At 23.2% G+C, this 24,219-nt stretch overlaps 2 protein-coding genes across 4 annotated transcripts; one reads left to right on the top strand and one right to left on the bottom strand.

Moving 5' to 3' along the window:
• Positions 1–33: 33 nt before the first annotated feature.
• On the bottom strand, positions 34–22,424 carry Apime-ASTA (allatostatin A). Of its 3 annotated transcripts, none has more exons than XM_089176823.1 (4): positions 22,321–22,424; positions 21,690–21,740; positions 5,241–5,509; positions 34–1,739 (listed from the first exon to the last, which is right to left on the bottom strand). In XM_089176823.1, the coding sequence occupies exons 3-4, from the start codon at positions 5,487–5,489 to the stop codon at positions 1,377–1,379; spliced, it is 612 nt and encodes a 203-aa protein (XP_089032949.1). In that variant the 5' UTR covers positions 5,490–5,509; positions 21,690–21,740; positions 22,321–22,424; the 3' UTR covers positions 34–1,376. The 3 variants fall into 3 exon arrangements, with proteins under 3 accessions (XP_089032949.1, XP_089032951.1, XP_089032952.1); XM_089176825.1 differs by having other exon boundaries at positions 22,259–22,403; XM_089176826.1 differs by lacking the exon at positions 21,690–21,740 and having other exon boundaries at positions 22,321–22,403.
• Positions 2,709–4,917, top strand: LOC149031054 (uncharacterized). Its single transcript, XM_089176822.1, has 2 exons — positions 2,709–4,358; positions 4,707–4,917. The coding sequence occupies exon 1, from the start codon at positions 2,960–2,962 to the stop codon at positions 4,355–4,357; it is 1,398 nt and encodes a 465-aa protein (XP_089032948.1). The 5' UTR covers positions 2,709–2,959; the 3' UTR covers position 4,358; positions 4,707–4,917.
• Positions 22,425–24,219: the final 1,795 nt, after the last annotated feature.

Consider the following 24,219-nt stretch of genomic DNA (forward strand, 5'->3'; position numbering starts at 1 on the left):
ATAGAAAATAGTATGGAAAATAAAATCAAATATGACGAAAAGAAGATTATAAGATTTATTGTTGTTGATACACTCGAGATATAATTACAATCATAAATATTTATTTTCCTTTTTTTTTATTATTTCATTATTTTGGCACTACGTATAATTGAACAAATCACACAACGAATTGTTTTGTTAATTTAATTTACATTTTGTTCAAAAATTCAATTTTTATATATTTTAACATAAAATTAATATAATTAGTTAATTATTTTTAATTATAATATAAATTATTTAATTTAAATATTTAATTAAAATATTTAACAATAAAAATTTATTGAATTATTAAATATTTTTAATTTTAATATTAATAATGACTTTACATTTTGATATTTATTGAATTAAACAAATTTTTATTAATTCTTACGACCCGTGTTTCATTCATTATTGTTTTTTATAATATACTTCATTTAAAATTTATACTTAAATGAACAATATCAGACAAGAAACAAATTTATATAATATATACATATTGAATAATGTTTAATAGTAAGGATTGTAGATTTTTGTTTTATTTCATTCGATTGGATAATCGAGGTATCGTCAAATTCGAAAATAATTTTTTTTTTTAATTACACATAAGACAGGAGTATTAGCAAATGAACGTTGTCATTGTAAAGGTAACAATCTTTCTTATTTTAAAATAATTATTAATAATATTATAATATAAAATAAATATTACATTGTTAACTTACATCATACATTTTTATTAAATTAAAAATAGAAGAATAAAAAAATAATAATAATAAGAAGAAGGAGGTTATTTACAATTAATAATAAGATTTGATTAGGAAAAAATAATGCAATTAAAATAAAATCAAACTCATTTGTGTATCAATAATTAATATATATATTTTTTTTAATGCATCGATCATTCACCAAATACATCTATCCTATGTGTATATATATATACATATGTATGTAAATATTATATTTAAGCAAAAATCCATAATTAAACGCTTTCGCGAACGATGATGATAAGATTTTAAAAGTTAATGGTAAAAAACAAATTTATTATAATTATATATTTATTATATAATATTTTATTAATGGTAAAAAAAAATAGGATCAAATGATGGTCTTCTTTTTTTAATTATGATTGCTTTTCTTTTCTTTTTTCTTATACCTTTTCATATATATAATAATATTTTTATTTATAATTAATTAATAATTTGCAAAATATTAAAATATAGTGATGTGGTATTAATGAAATAGAATAAGAAACAAAAAAACGTTCGCGTGCGACATCATCATCATCATCATCATCATCATCGTAATGATTTCGAGATAAATTTAAGTTTAAATTATTTTTTATTTATTTTTGTATTTTTTTCTTATTGAACATTGTCTTCTTCTTCCATCATCCTTTTTCCTAAACCAAACATATATCTTTGTTCGGCAACATCGTTAGGCCGTTTTCCTGTTGGCATTGAGTCATCTAACGATGATACTACGTTCCAATCTCTTTTGCCAAGACCAAAATTGTACAAACGATTTCCACGTTTTTCTTGTATGTAATCCATTAATTGATCATCATCGTTGTCACGTGATAAATATCTCTCATATGCTTCAACTGGCAAATAATCCAAACTTCTTCTTGATGGTTGATATTCGAATTGATTGTCGTTACGTTTACCAAGACCAAAACTGTATGGTTTTATTCTTTTTCCAAGTCCAAATGAGAATGGTCTTCCTCGCTAATAAATAAAAGAATATATAAAGAATTATTATTATAATATAATTAATATAATAAAATTTGTTCACAGTAACAAATATTGAATAATTTAGGAAGGTAAAACTATTAAAGAAAAAAAATGTACAGTAAATAAAAGGAATATTTGTATTTTTAATTTTAATTATGGTAATTTCTAATTTTTAGAACACAATTAACATAATATTTTAGTATTGTTAAACTTTTTAATTTATATATATATATATATTTTATTAACAAAAAAAATTATTTATTATTAATTTATATTATTAATTTTTATTATTAATTTTATAATTATAATAATATATTATAAATATTATTATAATATATATTATATTATATATATTTTATATATTATTATTATTATTATTATTATTATTATTATTATTATTATTATTATTATTATTATTATTATGTTATTATTATTATGTTATTATTAATATTATTTATTTATTTTTTAATATTATTTATAATATAATTTTTATTATATATATGTTTTATGAAGTCATTTGACTTCGGCTGTCTCCAAACCAGTCCGGGACTGTTGTGCACATTACTTCGAGCTGGCCGCATGTCTGATCATCCTCTCAGCTTGTTGGTCAGCCTTCTAGGCATCCGTCCATTCGTTTTTGTTTAACTCAGTTTCTCTCTGGCCGCGGATACTTCCGCAGGTACCTGTACCGTATGGGGAAAGTAACGTCCCTGTCGTGCGGGTACTGCGGACATACTCATACTCAGGACGACACGGAACACACATTTTTCGTGTGCCCGCAGTGGACAGACGCCAGACGGACGCTACGAACCAGGACAGGAGATCTGACCCCAGACAACGACAGTGTTCGCTATGATTCAGGACCAGGAAAAGTGAAATGACGTGACGCGTTATGTGACGAACGTACTTAAGGGTTCATTCTGGTTTATAATTTTGAAAAAATTAATTTTTTTTTTGCATTTTTCGAAAGTAGACATATGTAGAATTATCATACAAAAATTTTAGAACGATCCGAGCAGTCTAAGTATATTATTTTGCGACCCAAACACAGAGATATTACAGAGAGAGGAGACAAACCATAAACGGTTGTTTAAGTGGAAATGTCTCTGCATATTATTCAGAATGGTGTAGGAAAACAAAACTAGTATTCAGTTTTTTTCGCTATATTCTTTTTTTTGGAAAGGTTTTTTGGTATTGGTGTGCATGGTATAAATATGTTTTGCAAACTTATGGACCTCGGAAAAGGTTTAAGTATCTCTGCATATTATGGAATCGTTGACTTTATACTAATCGCGGTCAATACTGTTTTTAACGTAGTGTCGCATAAAGCCGTCACCGAAGAGCAACTCGAAAACAAGATACGAGGAGAACCAGAGGATATTCTGTCTGTTTCTGGCGACGGCTCTTGGGCCAAAAGAGGATTCTCTTCGTTGATTGGAATAGTTTCTCTAATTTTAAAATACAGTGGAAAAATTGTCGTCGTTTCTATAAGGTCAACTTACTGTAAGGGATGTGAGATGTGGAAAAGAAAAGTGAAGGAAGTAAACTATCTTGCCTGGTACGAACAGCATAAAACGCATTGTACGATAAACTATGAAGGTAGTGCCGGGAAGATGGAGGTTGATGGTATCGTGGAGATGTTTCTTCGATCACTCAAGAAGTTCTCCGTAAAATATGGTTTTTATATCGGCGATGGCGACACGAAAACTTTTCAAATGTTGCTAAATGTTTTTCCCTACGGCGAAGATTTTGTTATCAAAAAATTAGAGTGTGTTTTACATGTTGCCAAACGAGTTTTCAACCGTACTAACGAAGCACGAAAAGCACTGATTCAAAAGAGAAAAGCTTTGAAACAAGCGGAAGCCAAGAAACCTGCTGCAAAAAAAGGACCGAAGAAAGTTGTAAAAAAGAAAAAAATTATTAAAAAAAGTGTTCCAGTGATTAAAACTCAACGATTGACTATAAAGTTGATGAAGGAATTGTCAACTAACTATGGGTTAGCTGTTCAAAGAAATAAAAATTCAATTGAGAACATGAGAAAGGAAATTTGGGCGGGGTACTATCACAAAATTTCTACTGATGATGACCCGCAACGTACATACTGTTCTAGCAACTGGTGTAAGTATCGTAAAGTTGAGGCAGCTAAAACCCTTGATACTTATAAACATCCTCCTCCTCTCGCTAAAGATGTCCAAGAAGTATTAAAGCCAGTGTACGAAGACCTGACAAAACCAGAATTGCTTGAAAGATGTTTAGGTGGCAACACTCAAAATAATAATGAGTGCTTCAACAAATGCGTTTGGGCTATGGTGCCTAAACATCTATTTAATGGTAAAAAAATTGTGGAAATAGCTTGTCAATTGGCAGCTTGTATATTTAACGAAGGTTTTGATCCAATACTAAAAATAATGCACGTTTTGGAGATAAAACTTGGCCCTATCGCAGTCAATTACGCTAGTCACCGCGACAACACGCGTGTGCGTTCAGCCAATCGTTTGAGCGGAGAATCTTTAAAAGAGGCCAGGACACAACGAAAAAAGGTTAGAGTTGAAGAAAATGAGTATTTTGAAGAAGCAGAAGGCATACTGTATGGTGCAGGCATCGCAGAATAAGGTAGAGTCAGACTTTTTAAAAATTTGTTAAAAGAAACTTTAAACGCGTTTTTCTCGAAACAACGTTTTTTCGGTTGGCGGGCATGATATCTCCGAAACTACTCAACCGATCCTTCTGAAATTTTAACCACATACTCTACACATGAATGGCTATCTCGCATGCTACAACCAAGTCAAAATATTAATTTTTACTATTTTTTTTTTACAAAAAACTGCGAAAAAAATCAACGATTTTTTTTTTCGAAAAATGGCTGTCATTTTGTTTTGCTTTCATAAAAATTGATAGTTTTAGCATACCCGATAGCCATTGTCATACTAAATTTAAAACCGTTTAATTTTTTTGTTTTAGACCACCCGTTCTCAAATTTCGATGCCCGCCAACAGCATACCTTTTTTTGACGGGTTCACGTTTGTCAGCCATTTTGGATGTCAAAAAACGTTAAAAACAATAAAAAAAAATTTTTTTCTTGTACTTCTAGAGTGTATTTATCATACCCAACAACTTTCATATGTATATGTATCCTACTAAGCCTAAAAAAAAATCGTGAAAATAGCCTTTTTTTTCGGAATAGAAACCAGAATGAACCCTTAAGTAAAAATTTACTTCCCCGTGACTTCTCTCCGACCACGATCGTACGTTCGTTATGAGCCGTCTCGTCCACCTGTCTTTGTCGCCTTCCGTATATACAATATAATTTTTATTATATTGTATTATTATTATTATATTATTATTTAATATTATTTATATTATATTATTATTATTATTATTATTATTATTATTATTATTATATTATTTTATTATTATTTTATACTATATTTATAATAATTAATTAAATAAATAATTTCAAGGATATTAACATTAAATAAAACAATGTTATATTACCTTGCCATCGTTAGCATCAGCCGCCCATCGTTTTCCAAGACCAAAATTATAAACTGGCAACCTTTTATATTCGGAAACATAGGTATATGCCCTTTTCTCTGGTGGTTCATCGAAAACCAGATCCGATATCGCTTGACTGAGACGTTGATTGTGAGTGGACGATGAGGAAGAGGATGGTTCTTCCATTGCAAGAACAGTTCCCTCGAGAATAGCGAACATTGTGAATACGATCACATTCAACGTCATCATCTTTTCAACCGAATACAATACTGTAAAACAAAACATGCATTAGATATCGATACATAGATATCGATTTTCTCCAGAAAACTTTAACAAACTATGTTGTAACTTAAAATTTATCATAGTCTATGGTAAATTCAATCAATCGTATGATATTTATCAAGTATACTATTTTAAACAAAAGAAGAATTAAACGTGTAAATGGGGGTACATTGTAAAAAATTATTTAACTATATTGAAATAAAATTGTTTTAAAAAATGATAATAACAAATAACGTGTATATATATGAATTATGTATAATATGTTTATTTTTTAATTTTTTTTTGTAGATAATTAACTGTGTATAAATTGTTATTTTTATTTATTTTTATTTATCTTATAACATAATTTAATATATTATTAAATATAATTATTATTATTTAGAACTATTTATGATGATACAAGTTCAATTAGTAAAAAGTAATAATCAATTGAAGTTCATGGTATCTCATATATTTTTATTATTACAATAAATAAATTTATATATTATTATAATTTAATTATAATAAATAAAAAAATATTTCTTTTCATTTATATAATGAAAAATTATTAAAAAGTATAAATTTATTTATTTAAAAAAAAAAAATATTTATTTCGTTCACAAGAAAGTGTTACCATTTTGTTTATTTAATTTGATAGAAAATTAATTTATAGTTAAACAAATAATGTTGGGTAATCAAACGTGTTGTTTATGATAAAGAAGAAACAAAAATTTAATAGAACAAATTTGATATAAAATATAATAAGGAAATAGATAAAATAAATGAAAAATGAATGATCGAGCGTTCCGTCGTCGTTCGCGTGAATAAAAAAACAAAACAAATCTTCCAACAGTTACCAAACTTTTCAAGAACAAACTATGTTTATCTCCATTTTATTATAACATTTCCTATTGTAATCCGAGATGTAAACAAAAGAGAGACACTCAGTTACAATTAGACCTTCCTATTGTACACATATCGAATTCAACGTATGGATATGTAAGAATATTATTCGTTTTAATATTTCAACAATATTTCATTAATTATTTATATTTATTTATCTCGTATTAATTATTATCATTCGTTCATCAAATTGAATTACCTTTCTCTCAAAGTTATCAATTAACTTTGTTTTCAATACAAAAGTTAACTTTTCTCTTACATCTATTAAATGTAATAATTATTAATAATCCCTTGTAAAATCAAATTGAAACAAAAGAAAAATAATACTGGAAATAAATTTAAATAAACAATATACTACGCTAAATTAATATCATAATTAAAGTAAATGGGTAGAGTATTTGTTTTTTATATAGAACACTTGTAACAATGTTAGTTACTTCTGTTTTTTTAATCTATTTTATACACTAATTTTTTACATAACATATATTAACACTTTTAAATAACTAAAAAATTAATTTTCTATTAATATATTTTCTTAAAATAAAAAAGTATTGTTCAAATTAACATAAAAAGAAATTAAACTGTTTCAATGTTAACAAATAATTTCTGATTAAAATGTATTATATATATATATATATATATATATATATATATATATATATATATATATATATATATTCGTTATTATAAAAAAAATGAGAAAAAGTTCAATTAAAAAAATTAAAAAATTATATATAACACATAAAATTCTACATAATTATAATATATATAATAATTAAATATTAAATATTATATTATTATTATTATATAATTTATTATAATTATTATTATTATAATAATAATATATTACATTTATATTATAATATTATAAATTATTATTATTGTTATTATATTATAATATATTATAATATTATTATAATTAAAATTAAATATTATATTATTATTATAATCATATATAATAATTAAAGTATTATACATATTCGTTATCATACAAAAGAAAATGAGAATAAACTTTAAAAATTTCTTATTTGTCTGAAATGATACTCTCATAAAGAATCATTCCGTTCTATAGCAAATTTTCCCCCGTTAATAGATATATATGTATATGTAGTTTATATGTATGTATGTATGTATGTAATATGATGCTATATAGTAAATATGGACATTACAGTATCTCAAAGTTCTATGAATATTAAAAGTTTGTACGACATCGATGGTAGAAACGAGATTGTCGTTTCAAAGCCCAACTAGTTTCTCTGTTAGCTTCTAGGATACTTTCGTTGGATATTGCTCTTACTTCAACACATATTTATATGTATATGTAAATATCTATGTGTGTTTATGAGATGTGTCGAATACTGTTAACGAAATTCAAGCTTATCCCTAGAATATAGAGAATCGCATTACACATTTCTGAAAGTTTAGACGAATTAGGTCGCCTGACCAAATTCTATGTTACGTTGCATTTAACGTAAATCGTGTAAGATTGTTTATGATTTATTTTTTTTCATTTTTTTTATATAAAATTTATTTTATTTTTTCGATTTTTTTAGTACATTTTGAATTGAAGTATATTTCATTGTTTTTTTATTCTTCTGTTTTTTTGAATAAATTTCGAATATCTCACGTTAGTATTTTTAAATGTTACAATTATTAATTAATTTTTTATTTTATTCAACTTAACGAGTTGTTGAATGCATTTTTTATTCTCTTTGAAATTAGTCGTACAAATATATATATTTATGTAGTAGGTTCAATTAATTATAAAGAAACTAACTAAAGTGAAATACGTAAACTAAATGATCGTCATGCAAATTTCTTCCTACGTCGTTTGTAATTAAATTAGAATTTTACGAGTTCGCGTATTAAGAAAATTCAATTATTATTTACCTTTTAATTTACATGAAAAATGAATAGGAATAATAAATAAATAAATAAATAATAATATATTCCAAATTTTGTCAAGTTGATTGAGGTTTCATTTTCTCGTAATTTAAAATATATTATTTTTAATTTAACTAACGAGCAGCATAAATATTTCAAATAACGTTTTAAATTTTTATTTTTTTAATTTGATAATAAAATGTTGACATTTTGTCGATAATTACTTTAACCAGAACAAAATAATGGAAGAAGAATTAGTTTATTAAAAAAAAATTACAATATATATAATTTTTTTCAATTTGAATTAAATAAATCTTCACAATTAGGGTTAGTTATTATTATTAACTTATATTTTTATAAGTTTATTTTTATAATGGTAATATTTTTATAAATTAATAAAATATATAATTGTTAATAATATAAATATAGAATATATTATATATGGTAAAATATACAATTATATATATTTTATTATAATTATAATAATATATTAATAATTAAAATTAATATATTTTAAATATATATTAATTATATAAATATAAATATAATTTATTATATATTATACTATATATTATATATTATAAATTTATTATATATAAAATAGTTATTTACAACTATTTTAAATATAATAAGAATTTAGAAAGTAAAAGTACTTTTCTTAATAAAAGAAAGAAAATTTGAAAATTAATGAAATATAACCTAATTGTTCTCAATCAAATATTACAATAGAATGGTATTACGATAACGGTAATATAATCGAAATACGTAGGCTATTCACAATTGTTTCGTAATCAGAAGAACAAAGCGTATCAGAGTAATACCAAGCTTAAAAGCTTTAGTGGTTTGTGAACCAATGAAAGAGAAAGTGAAAAGGACAGACAGATGGATAGACAGACGGACGAATAGATAGAGGGAGAGAAGATGAGATGACAAAACCACTAAGATTGGACAATGGTTAACCCAAAATCTATTGAGTGGTAAAACCTAAATCTCCCCATTGGGTAGATCCTTCAATATTTGACCGTGAAAATCCCAGAGAATGAAGATATCCACCTTTTCGGTTTGTTCAATCACGTGACCTCCCTGAACCACTGCAGGCTTAACCTCAAATCCAAGATACGAATACGTGGACTAACCTAAGTCTTTGACTGGATAAGAATTATTTCCTGAAAAATAAGATCCCCTTATTTCATATTTTTTATCCTTCCTTCTTTCCTTCCTTTTTCCTTCCTTCTTTCCTTCCTTTTTTCCTTTCTTCCTTTTATTTATTATTTTATTTTATTTTACTTCTTTACTGTTTTTTCCTTTTCTGATTTTATTTTCTGATATATGCTATATATATTTTATCTTCCTTGGTTTTATATTTGATATTTATTTTTCGGTTTTGATCAAATATATCAAATTACATTTTATTTTTTTATTTAATTTTTAAACAAATTATTTTTTAAAATTATTTTTTGCAGATCTAATAGATCATCAGTAAAAGTTATGTTCATCACAACTACGTTTAATCCTTGTCAATTTTTAATCGTTAATACTCCTAGCATTATTTTTTATTGTTAATAAATAGTTGAATTATAAATCTCACTTAAATATAAATATAAAAAAAATAATTCTAAGTCAAATATCATAAAAATTGAAAAATACTTGTTGAAAGAGAAATATTTTAATAAAATTGTAAATATTGTAGAAAAAAAGAAAATAATTTTCAAGCAAAAAAAAGGGGGGGGGGGGAATGGAAAAATATTGTTGATAAGAACGAATGACGATTGGGGAGGAATGCATGAAGGGTAGAAAATTTAGTTTCTTACGTGTAACATTATCTTCGACATTCAATACTAACGTTGCTCTCGAACTTTTATGAGACGAAAGATTACGAAATGATGTTTGCACAGAAAATAAGGGTGAGAAAAAGAGGTTTGTGTGTATGTGTGTGTATGTATATGTATTTGTCGTTAGTTCGTCACACAACCCTCGTTAAACGTGAACATCGTCGAGTTTATCGTGTAGAATAACGAGCTAGAATTGTGCCCTGAATTCGACTGTGAAAAATCGTTTTCAAACGACGTGATTATTCTTTATACCAATATATATATATATATATATATATATATATATATATATATATATATTTTTTTTAAGGGATATAAACGAATGAAAATCTTAACTTTGCACCTTTTTGCACGGGGTGGAGGGTTCTTCAAAATTTCACGATTATCAAAAGGATGGCAAACGTGAAAAATGTAAAAGTGAGGTTAACTTAACTCGTAGAATTTTATTCATTTTTTTTTCTTTTATATTGAAACTTTGAAACAAGATATTTATGCAACCTTATTCGGTTACGCACATAAAATACAATAAAAAAAAATATAAAAAATATACCAACGTTATTTATTTAAATATAAATTAATTAATATTTATTTTATAAAAAATTTTATATTTAGATTATTAAATATAATAATTATAAATATAATTATAAATTATTTTATATTTTTAAAATTAAATATAAATTAATTAATATTTATTTTATAAAAAATTTGATACTTATATTATTAAATATAATAACAAATATTTTATAATTTTAAAATAAAATATAAATATAATAAAAAATAAAATATAATAATTAAATATAGTAATAAATTATTTGATAATTTAAAACAAATAATACTGATATTATTTATAATCATTACAAATATTTTATTCGTAATAAATTGAATATTAATAAGTTAATATAAATTGAATAAAGATTATTCTCCATTTAAATGTTTCTCAAATAAATGTTAATATTTTTATATTTTTTTATTAACTAAGTTCTTTTAATCTTAATTTATTCAACCGTGACAAATTCAGCAAGAGATTTCAACGTTGCAAGACTCTATGACTTTAATTTCATTCAAATCTTATTCCGCAATATTCCGTTCTTGATGTCTAAATAACCTTTCCAGGTTGTTTAAATAAAAAAGAAATAAACATGGTTGACCGAATAATGAAAGAAAAAGAAGAAGAAAAAGAGAAAAAAAACATAAGATAAAGTATCTTTTTTTTGGACTAATCGAGAAAAGTGGTTGTTCGAGAAGATTGCATCACCAAAAGTGGTAATTACCACGAAATTTGTCATCGTAAAAAGGGATGCTTGTGAAATAGTGAAGGGTAGATCCTTTACTTCCTCCTCTAGGAAATCACTCACCAGGTTCTTCACAACAGATGAGGATATCTCATCATGTTAAGAAAAACGTGAGTCATTTCCTATATATATATATATATATTTTCCTTTTTTTGTTTCCTAAAAGAAAATGAAATTTTGTTTCCTTCTCACGCCTTAGAACCCCCCATGGATTTCTTTTCTATTCTTTTCTTTTCTTATATGTGTATATATGTGCATGTGTGTGTGTGTGTGTGTGTGTGTGTGTGTGTGTGTGTGTGTATTTCTTTCTACTTTTATTGCCATAAAGTAGTCAATAAGATTACACATAGTATAACCTTTTATCGATTATAATAATATTATTCTACACTGTCCAGAAAAATGTTGAAATAAAAAACCGATAAATTAATTCTACAAGTGTATGTGGTAGCTCTTTGATAAAAAATAAAAAATAAAAATAATATAAGGAAGGATTATTGATATTCTTTCATCTTTTATCGGAATAGTTAATATCATTGTATTTTCATGTTTTTTGTTATTTTATTTCTTGGAAATTTTGTATTATTCTCCTTGTTCTATATTCATTTTATTATGAATTTCATTAGCTAGTAGAACTGTTCATTTCTCTTTTTCTTTTTTTTATCTGGAATTTCTTTGATCGTGAGACAGAACATGTATATATATATATATATATACAGCTTATAAATCTTTCAGAACGGGTCTTTTTTACAATTTATCTTAGAACTTTGACGTTATCTTCTATTTTTAGATTATTCACTTGTAATAGAATATGTAATATCTTAAACATCTTTCTAAGAAAAATTATATTATTTTTATTATCAATATATATTTTTATATATCACACTTTCTAAAAATCATTAACACGTTCCATGCCATATGTACCATCGGTGATACACTTATCATTTTATGCGTTGAAAATATATTTTTATAAGAAATTTAATTGTGTAAAAAAATATTTCTATTAAAATATTGATGCATTATACAAAATGCAGTATAGAACAAAGTACATAAGTTTGTTTAATTGTTATATTTGCAATAATTAATAATTACATGTAATGATTGATTTCGCTACAGCAGAATTAAATGGCCTGAATGAAAAGTCAGGTAAAAAGGGCTTGGCATGGAACGTGTTAATAACAAAAATACTTTTCTATTATTATTTTAACAATTATATTATAATATTTTATGTAATTAGATTTATTTATTATTGTAATAATATTTTTTTTTTCAAATCATTAGAATTTAAGTATGTCATTCGTCGTAGAATAAATTATTGTATGTAATATGAATAAAAAAAGAAACAAACTAATATAAGATTGTATATAATGAAATATCCAAACGTTGAAAGAATATTTACCATTATGTTAATATATATACATATATAATGTCTATATGTGTATGTATTATATATAGATTGAAGGAAAAAAACACGACGATATTTTACCGATGCCTTACAAGTATCAGAAAATCCCTGTGACCCACAACGATTGAGTTATTACGATATATAACACATCTGTTACTTACATACGACCCTAAATCACGTGCAACGTAAGCCACGTGTTGTCAAGTTCATATATATATATATATACATATATATACTTTTTTTCTAAATACATATATTTCAGGGTTATAAAATGAAATGTTAGACATAATGATACGTGAACAAATTTTTAAACAAATAAGAAGAAAAATTATTATTTTTATATCGTTATATAAATTCGAACGATATTATAACAATTTGATTTAATTAAAATATGTAATAATATAAAATTAATTTCTAAAATAATTATTGATACAATTTTATTTGATAAAAATAATAATATAAAATAATTTTTTAAAATAATTATTACTTAATTTATATATATACAATTTAATTTGATAAAAATAATAATATAAAATAATTTTTTAAAATATTTATTACTTAATTTATATATATATATATTTATAATATAATTATTAACAACAACAAAAAATACTACATAATGTAATAGGAAAGAAATAATTTCAAAAGTTGATCAACTAGAATCAAAAGTAAATTAACAATAATGAAAAATAAAAAAAAAAGGAAGAAAAAACGAGCTGCTATTATTCATTAATATTCTTTTATAAGAGAATATTAATAATATTCAACGTTATTTGACTTTTAGTCTAGTATTTTCTTATATTTCAGTACTACCATTGTTATTTCTCATTGTTATACGTATTCTTTGCCTTTCGCCCCCTTCAACCCCTTATGAAGTCAATTGAATCAATATACTTTTATGAGAAATCTTCATAACTTTGATTTTTTTTATTTTTTCCTTCATTATTATTATTATTATTATTATTATTATTATTATTACTTTCCTTTTCTTATCATTCTATTTGTGAAAATATTTAAAAAAAAATTTATTTATATATAGTTTTCTTATGGTTTGGCTTCTTCCTATTTTTTTTCTTGTATACCAAGGTAGTTTAAAAAAAAAAAAGAAAAAATAGAAATAAGAGAAAAATGATTTATGTTCTTTAATAATATTATGAAACGCTTTGAAGATATAAAGAAAAGTGGTTGGTAAAGAAAAGCTTTATTTTAGTTTGCAATCATTCCCACACTCTTACACCCCTTAACCCCTCACTAACGATTTCGTTCTATCGTCGTAAATCGATCTTTCATCTCCAGTCTGCCATTTGATACTCTCTCTTTCTCTTTTTATCTATCGTTGACAATTTTAAATGGTGTCTCTTTTGATATTTATATGCAAATTTTACCAGATATTCCATACTACGATTTAATATTTTTATTTTATTTTAAATATCTCTTTCAATATTCTCAAGTTTATAATTCGTTCGAGTGTGAATGAACATCATGTGAAAGAAAAAAAATACAAAGAAGATAATTTTTTTTTTTTTTAAATAACAAAAAGGAAAAGAAATTATTGGGATAGGTCAGCAAAGGAATATTTAATTATTATTATTATTTTTATTATTATTTTTGTATGAAAAGTTCTTTATCTATCATTGATAATTTTGAATAGTATCTTTTGATATTCATATGCAAATTTTACCAGATATTCCGTACTACGATTTAATATTTAATAAAATATTATTTGTTATAATATTATTTATTTAAGATATTATTTAAAATATCTTTTTTTTAAATATATTTTAAAATATTTATTTAAAATATTAAATATCTCTTTCAATATTCTAAAGTTTATAATTCGTTCGAGTGTAAATGAACATCATGTGAAATTAAAAAAAAAATACAAAGAAGATAATTTTCTTTTAAAGAAAAAAGAACAAAACTGAAAATAAATTATTGCGATAGGTCAGCAAAAGAACATTTAATTATTATTGTTATTATTTTGATTATTTTTGTATAAAAGGTTCTTTCAGGGTGATGATGATGATTATATAAAAAAGAAAATATTCTATTTCACGATCGTTCAATTACTCTTCTCTATGAATTATCGGATGATAACCATTGATCAGTAAATACAACAATTCTTTCCAATATATTTTTTCAATTTTACTTCTAACATCATCTCGGATTATTACGATTCTGCAGAAGAGGAAAATCATGTTCGAGTATAATTCAACGTCATAAAACGATATTCTTTCTATTTCAATTCATCTATTCTTCTTATGATTTTATTTCTTATTCTTTTTTTCATAAGAACTCTAGGTTTTTACAAAGATTTTTCTTGAAGACAAAAATTTCTTTTTCTTAAAATGAATTCCACTTCTTCTTCTTTTTTTGTTGATTAATTTTCAAAATTACTTAAAAGATTTTTTTCTTTTTAAATATCATATATTTATATATGTGTTAGAATGAAAAATTTAAAGAGAAGAATGTCACGATTCATATTATTATATGATATATATTATTTGATGTATGTAACAAATAGTAATGTACACAAATAAAACTAAATATTCGATTTTTTAGTGACGTATTTATATTAACATTAAATTATGTGAATCTTGACATTCTTTAATTTTGATCTTTCATCTTTATATATATATATCTATATATATATAATTTATATTTAAAAAAAATGAATTAAATATATATATATAATTTATATAAAGAAATTAAATTATTAGGTCATTAAATATTAAGTGTCTGATTTTGATGTGAAAATAATACGAGTAATCAGACATTTCATAGTTAATAACCTAATATATATACGTATATTTTATATGAAACAAAATCTGAATTATAAAAATATAATTTATATAAAAAAAAATCTAAATCATAAAAATATAATTTACATATAAAAAAAAATTTGAATTAGATATACATAAATATATATAAATCTACAGTTTGGACTTTGATGTATACATTTTCAATACAACTACTTTTTATAGGATAAAAGATTGGAAAAGAGAAAATAAAATAAAATAAAATAAAAATAAAATTAATTCATTACTCTAATCGATTGTAAACCTTTGACAGACCAAAAATCCAATGAATTGTTTTTATATTCCATATTAGTTTTATATTCTATCGAAATTTGAATGGAATAAGAAAAAAGAAAAAAAAGAAAATGAAACTCGGCTTAGACTGAAAAAAAAGATATGATGACGAAATTGCAATTTCTACGAATCTGCTAATTAAGGTAGTTCTTCGTTTTCCTATTGGTTCCTAAAAACGTTTTCCTCTCTTATCTTCCTCTCAATTACCAGATATACCAAGTTAGAAATGGAAAGAGTATTAAACCATCTCGCCTACGCATTTCACTTTTCTCCTCATCTATGACAACTCTACACCGTTGATCATTTCCATCATTTCCGTATTTCTTAAATACGTTTTCCTTTTTTCTATGTATTTTCCGATTTTTCAATCGAAAAATTACGAGTATATTTTACCTTGACTCTTAGTTAATGTCATCTTAAAGTTTCAAAAGTAAGAATAATATCTATGTTTATTAAATTAGATCATCGAATAATTGTCAAATTTTTGTCTATTAATCTTCGTACAATATTTATTTAATTATTAGATTATTATTTAAAAAAAAAACCCAAAAAACAAATTATATTGAACATTTTTTAAATTACTATTTTATTTATTTGTAGAATAATGTTAAATAAATTTTTTTTTAAATAATTCATCAAATAATTGACAATTTTTTTTTATCTATCTTCGTATAATATATTTATTTAATTATTAATATTTAATTATTATTATTAAAAAAAAAACCCTAAAAAATATATATTTTATATTCTATAATATTTTCATAATTTTGCAAATAAATATTTATTAAAATAAATAATAAATTTAAAAAACACAAATAATAATTTTTAAATTTTCCATTACATTGAACATTGTTTAAATTATTATTTTATGTATTTATATAATAATGTTAAATTAATTTTTTTTTTAACAATTAAAGTATTGTTTCTTTTTTTTTTTTTCTACGAATATTCGAAATGACTCGTGAGAAATTCCAGATTACATTGTTTTTATAGTTGATTTTATTGAAAGATGATGACAAAGTGGTTATATATATATTTATATGTGTGTGTTTGATAGTAAATACTTCCGTAGTCACGGAAATGAGATTAACGTCAAATCGATATTCCTCTTTCGAGATGCGGAAGCATCTCTCTTCTGGTGTGAAATGAAACCTTGTTAATACATCCTCTTAATGCGTTTATGTTTACCCATCTTGTTTTCTTGTCTTTATACGCAAAATAATCTCTCGTTTACGTCTTGTTAAAATATATATAATACAACAAATATGATTGTCTTTAAAAAGCTAACATTAGTTAGATTTTAATTATATCGATCATTACATTGCTTTAAACAAAATTTCTTAACAAATTACTCTTATATTAAAAATTATTTGTAATCTTACAATGTTTTCACTTTTATCATCTTTTATTTTATTTTTTATTATTATTATTATTATTATTATTATTATTATTATTATTATTATTATTATTATTTCATTTTTTTAAATAAAACATTTTTAATAAATAAGTTAATGAAATGTGAATTCATTGAGATGCTTAAAAATAAAAATAAAAAGAATAAAAAAATAAAACAGACAATAAAAATTATTCATACCTATAACTTGATTTAATTAACAAAATAAAATTAAACGATACGTATATGAAAGATTTGAAATATTATGTCCAAACGTCATGAAAATGCAAAATAAATTGAGAAATAAAATTTGTATTATATTTTTTTGTTCAACAATAATACAAGAGGATTCACTCGTTGTTTAATTAATTATTAATATTTATATTGCACACAAAAATGTTTCGCTTCATAATTAATTTCAAGCCTTTTATAGCAGAAAATTTACGAAAATGTTTCATATAGGTTCATGGATTTAATTAAAAGAAGATCTCCCCTTCTTGTACTCCTCGTTTGCGTGGTTAATAGTAAACCGCGAGTTTTAAAATGAACTTGACTCGTTATTTAATTGAAAATTCCTAATTCCTCGTTTCAAATTAAATGTTAGCAAATGAATAAGTAACAGCTAATATTCTGTAACATTTTTCTTTTATTTAAAAAAAAATATATAATAGTATCAAAATTAACATAAATTATACAACAACTATTATAAAAGACAGTGTTAAAATAATAAAATAATGAAAATAACAAATTTGACACAAAAACATTTTAATTTAATAATAATTTCTTAAAATAAGTATTAATTAAATAGGTGTCATATTATATATAATAAGAATAAAATAATAATAAATAAAATAATAATAATAAAAATAATTATAAAAGATTATTATATAAATATTATAAATATATATATAATTTTTTATGGTATTTAAATATATATACATATAATTTAATAAATGTTATATAATTTAATAAATTTATATATAATTTTGTTTAAGGTATTTAAAATATTACCAAAAATCCAATAATTTTTGTATATTACATGCAAATTTATTTATTTAATATTAATTAGAACATTTAATATTTTTCTAATATAAAAAAGCAACCTATACACCCGTTTTAATATTTTTTAATGGACAATAATAAATTTCATTAAAATGAAATTAGAAATAAATAAATACAAGACAAGAGTTAGTAATAATTAATATTTATACTCTCAAAAGTCAAAATAAATTAACAATACGATCACTAATATGAAAATATAGCGGATAAACTGAGGTATTTGCTAGTAATAGCATTTTCGTTTCATTTTACATTAGTTTCACATTAACAATATTCTCGTATAATATTATTATTCCTTGGTCATTTCGTATTATCGATTAATCAACAAATGATACTATAACAAATTTTAACAAACATTATTTTCAATCTATAACGTTTATTGAATTTCATTTTTTTTATAATAATGAAAGATCGTTGTTCATTGTATTATTAAAAATAGCATGAGTGACAATGATGATGACATTTTTACTTATGAAGAAAATTTCATTTTGAAAAAAAAAACACATTTTGAAATATGTCGTTTCAAGAATAGCTTACTAATGACTTGACGACATTAGAAACACGAGTTGAATTTACACGTAGCAAATGTTTCGCGAAAACTTAAACCAACGAATAAACGTTGAAGACACGTTTCACAAATTTCTCTGAAAATATTTATCAAAACTATGTTAATATATTTTAAATATATATTTTATTTTTCTTCAACAACGAATACTAATTATATATTACTACTATATAGTAATATATTGTATATATAATATATATGAAATAATATATATTATATTATAATATAAATATATTATTATTATATATGTATAGTATAGTATTAATAATATATTATTAGTAATAATTTTATTATTAATATAATATATATAATAAAAGTAATAATCTTTTTTATTGTATATAATATATGTAATAAATATATACAATAAATTAAATTATATGAATATATATTATTAAATTATATTATTACTAATAATAATATATATTATAATATATATACAATATACTATACTACATAATAATATATGTAACATAATATATAGTAATAACTAATATATAATTACTGTATATAGTAATATTACAATACATATTCTATATAACATATAGAATCCTAATTATCACTATAAGAATTTTATTTTTTTTATCAAATTTATATTTAAACTCAAATAATAAAAAAAGGGGAGTTAATTTTGAAGAAAATCATTTCGAAAAATTTTGTTTCACTTTCAGAATCATAGCTTCGTATAATTAATCGATAAATTTTAATAATCCTTCTTCTTCATCTCCTTTTTTGATTCATAATTTTTTTTTTTTTTAATTACTCTTTTTACAAAACACCTACTCGTTTTCTCTTTTTGGATAGAAATATCTCGGACTACACTCCCTATACGAAGAAAGCAGGCAATAATACCAGTCAAGAGCGATTATTAAGCTACCACTTATGAAGCTGTTCCTTTTATGAGAGTCTATGGGAATACCCTTTTGTAACTTTATAACTTTCTTAACAAGGTATGTATTTTAAATGGAAATATTGTCATAAAAGATGATACAACGAAGAATTAACGTAGGATGCTTAAGGTATAACAAATTATTCTGTAATAAATATTTAAAAACATCAATTTTTTCATCATTATTTCTTTTTTTTCTTTTTTTCAATTCATTATACTTAAGTCCCATTATTTTTATATCCAATAAAAGATGATATAATTCTTTAAAAATTGCGATATAAATGATATCGATATAATCAATAATAAATTAAAAAAATAAACATAAACGTTCGTGCAATTTAACAATGATTTTTCTGTAAAAGAAAAATTCATAATAGAAATCGAAGAGATAAAAAAATAATTAATAATAGAAACGTATCACGTAAAAAAGGGTATAATAAAAAAATAATAATAATAAATGTTTTCATAAAAAAAGGGGAGAATAGTTTCATTGAAATTATTTCACAAAGTACTTAGCTACGTAAAGCTATCAAGATACAAATATTTTTACTGGAGTATAATCATAAAGTGTTCACCTGTTGCTGCCGTGTTTCTCTAATAAGAACGTTCGGTAGTTGGAATACGTGACACACTTGAATTATGTTAGAATCCTAATACGAATTTGAGTAAATCAGATATAACTTGTTTAATTAGTTTGGTAAGTTTAACTAAATATTACGCGAGATTAATACAAAAACTTCCTCCTTTTTCTCATTACGATTTAATTTAATAATTTTTTTTAATAGAAAATTATACGCAAGAATATTTCTTAAATTATTATTATTATTATTGTTATTATTTTATTCGAGAGGATAATTCAAATTATTTTAAATTATATTTTACTTTTGACGTCAAAATTTTTATCGACGGCCACGAAACTTTCTTTTCAGAAAATTTAAGGTAAACTTTTGTTAAAAAAGTAAATACATTTTGTATATATTTTCGTTTAAATATTTTATCGATAATTGTGACTGGTGGATTAAATGATAAATCAAAAAGTTAGAACAATAAAGAAAAAGACAATTAATCTTAAAATTTATTATTAGATTTGAATGATTTGTATTTATGAAAATAAATCATATGATAAATTGTTTTATATATTTTCCTTTTAACTTAGAATTATTTTATTATCTTAACTACGGTATTATTCAAATTTATTTATTGAAATTTAAAATGTTACTTTCTTTCAACATTTCCATTATTTGATTTGTCAAAATATAATTAAGAATTGTTTAATTAAAATAATGTTAAATTTTACATTCGTAGGGGTTGAAGGACAGGATGAAAGTGTAGTGTATAGTAAAAAATAATTATTGTCATAAAAAAACGAACTATTATATAAGAAAATTATTATTAATCTTTCTCGAGCGTTTAACTTTAACAAGTATTGATCGATTTTAATGTATCTTTCTATAAAACTTTATGTTTCTTATTAGAAACGTTGAGGGCGGTAATTTATAATTTGATTGACTTAGACGAAATATTGAAAACTCATGTAACAAAGGATTACTGTTTAAATCAACAAAACTCTTTCGTCTATTCTTTGAAAAGATGAAAAATTAAAAAGAAAATGTTAGACGGAATGGCGGGTGGTAAATTACAATTTGATTGACTTAAAATTAAACGAAACATTTGAAAAGTCATGTATCAAAGGATTACTGTTAGAATCAACAAAACTCTTTCATCTGTCGTTTGAAAAAATGAAAGAAAAAAAAAAGGAAAAGAAGAAGTTCTTCTGACAAAAGAAAGAAATAAAAAAAAGAACAAAAAAAGGAAAAAAAAAGAAAGAAAGCAAGAAGAAGAACAGACAAACCCGAGAGTAGCTATTGGAATCTGCTCACCTGTTGCTGGAAGAAAACTTGACGCTGGGAATTGGACAGGTGCACGTTTAGCTGTTAGTACCACCACCGACAAAATAAAAATAGATAAAGATAGATGGATAGATAGATAAGTAACCATAGATAAAAAAAAGGTGAGATTCAAACTTTTTACACACTTATCCAAAATTTATATATATACATATACATATACATATATACTTTTATTATTATTTAAATTTAAAATAAACGAATAAACGAATAAAAGAATAAAAAAATAAAAATATTAAAATTAATATTAAATATATATATATATATAAATATTATAAAAATATTAAAAATAATAAAATAATATAAAAAAAAATAAAAATTCCAAGATTGCCTGCAGGGAAAGGGGAGAGAATAAGAATAATAAAATAGAAAAAAAAAATAGAAAAAAAGAAAAAAAAAATAGAAAAAAATTATTATATAAAAAGTAATTAAACTTTTCGCGACACAATGCGAGATGATCTTGGCATCCGGGGGAAAAGGGTTTAAATTTTTCCTATATATATATATATATATATATATATATTTATATTTTTTTTAATGACCTTTTCTTTTCTTTTTTTTTTCTCGAACCCTTTTTTGTGATATATTTTCTGTTAGTTCGTACCTCAACAGAGAAAAAAAAAAGTTGGATCTTCTCGAAGTTGAATAGAAGCACAACGCGAGCGTACTGTCTCTACGCGGGAATGAAATGACGACGTCGGCGTCGCGACGCCACCCTTTTATAAGTGTATTCTGTGCCCACACGCCACCCTTACGTATGCGTGTGTATGCGCGCGCGCGCTTTTCCCATCTCACTCTGTTTCTCACTATATATATATCTCTCTCTCTTTCTCTTTCTTACCATCACACTTTAATCATTCGTCTCTTTCGAAATTTTACTTTCTAACAACCCCCTCACCATCTTCTCCCCACTCCTCTTTTACACTCGCATCTTTCTTTTTCTCTGTCATCCCTTCTTCCTTTCATTCAATTTTATTCACTTTTCACTACTTTTGTTTTATCGTATTTTCATTCTTCTTTTCTTTTTTTTAATTCCTTCCCTTAATTTTACTATTTTTCTACTTCATTTTTTGCTTAATTTAGTTTTTAATTTACCCTTCTTTTCTATTTCTCCTTTTGTTTTTTTCATTCCACTCATTTTACGTTTATTTTTTGTTTTTTTATTTTATTTTTTGGTGAATCTTTCTATCTTTCTCTTTTTCCTAGGTTGAAATTTTTCTTCCCTCGTCACGTCTAATCTTTGTCCTTACTTTTAATGAAATTTTACTGTAAATTTGTCTCACTATCTCTTTTTAAATATTACTTTTCCTTCTCTCTCTCTCTCTCTCTCTATCTAAGTTTTTTCGTTTTGTACAATCTTTTAATATTTCCTTAATTATTTTTATTTTTATTCTTTTTTTTATTGTGTAACTTATTGTTTAATTGATTTTTTTCTTTTCTTTTTTCTTTTTTGTTTTACATTGACTGTATTTTTTGGCTCATCATTCGTTTATTCACCTTAAACCCTTTTTCTTAACTTCCCTTTTCTTCCGAAACTACCACGCAAGCAATCTGTTTCACATTTACGAAACTACCGGTGATTTTTTCTCATACTCGTTTACCTTTTTTTTATATTAAATTATAATTATGAATAAAGGATCGTTTTTTCGTAACTCGTTCTTTTCCATGTTTAAATACGAAAAAGTCTCTCTGATTATTTTTTTATTTTTTTAGAAGGTGGAAAAATAAAAAAATGTTCATTTCATTTCTTTTGGTTCTTAAATATACGTGGTAAGATGCTTTGAAATTTAAATGTATAAATAATTTTGTAAAATCTTTTTGCTATCATTGCGGAACAGTTTTAATAGATGTTAGGTATGATTTTTTACTAATTTTTTTTTACAGCTTGTAAATTACATCGAAGACATATTTAAAAATGTATTTAACATTTATCACGATGTAAATTACATTTTATTATTTTCTAACATTTTTATTTTTTCCTAATTTTTATTTCTCACAACTGTAAATAAATATACGTAAATTTAATAGAAATATTTTCTATCTCTTGAAAAGTTTTTTTTTTAAATAATCTATATTTTTGAGTTAGGTGATATTAAAAAATCATAATTATATAATAAAATATAAAAAAATATAATTTTATAATAAATATAAATATAAAAATAGATATCTAATAATAAATAATCATAGAATCACGTTTACAGTTTTTTAGTATTTTTATATTAACAAATGTTCACGAAAATGCAAAAATAAAATTAATTAAATATCAAATAACGTTCTATAATTACGAAACTTTATCTATAAATTTCTCATCAAATATTAAATATCTTAATAGTGTTTGTAAAAAAAGTGGTGTAAAACTATTAAAAAAAAAAAAAATGATTATAACAATGATTGGTCAAAAAATTCAAATATTAAATATCCACCTAAGCAAAATTTATGACGATTATTTTTTTCTTTGTAAATGGATAAATAATCGTTTAAATTGATGGTTTGAGTTAGGTTA

This window comes from Polistes dominula, unplaced genomic scaffold, assembly GCF_049000335.1.
Source record: "Polistes dominula isolate Pdom_NZ unplaced genomic scaffold, Pdom_raw_medaka contig_12, whole genome shotgun sequence".
In the NCBI taxonomy this organism is placed as follows: domain Eukaryota; kingdom Metazoa; phylum Arthropoda; class Insecta; order Hymenoptera; family Vespidae; genus Polistes; species Polistes dominula.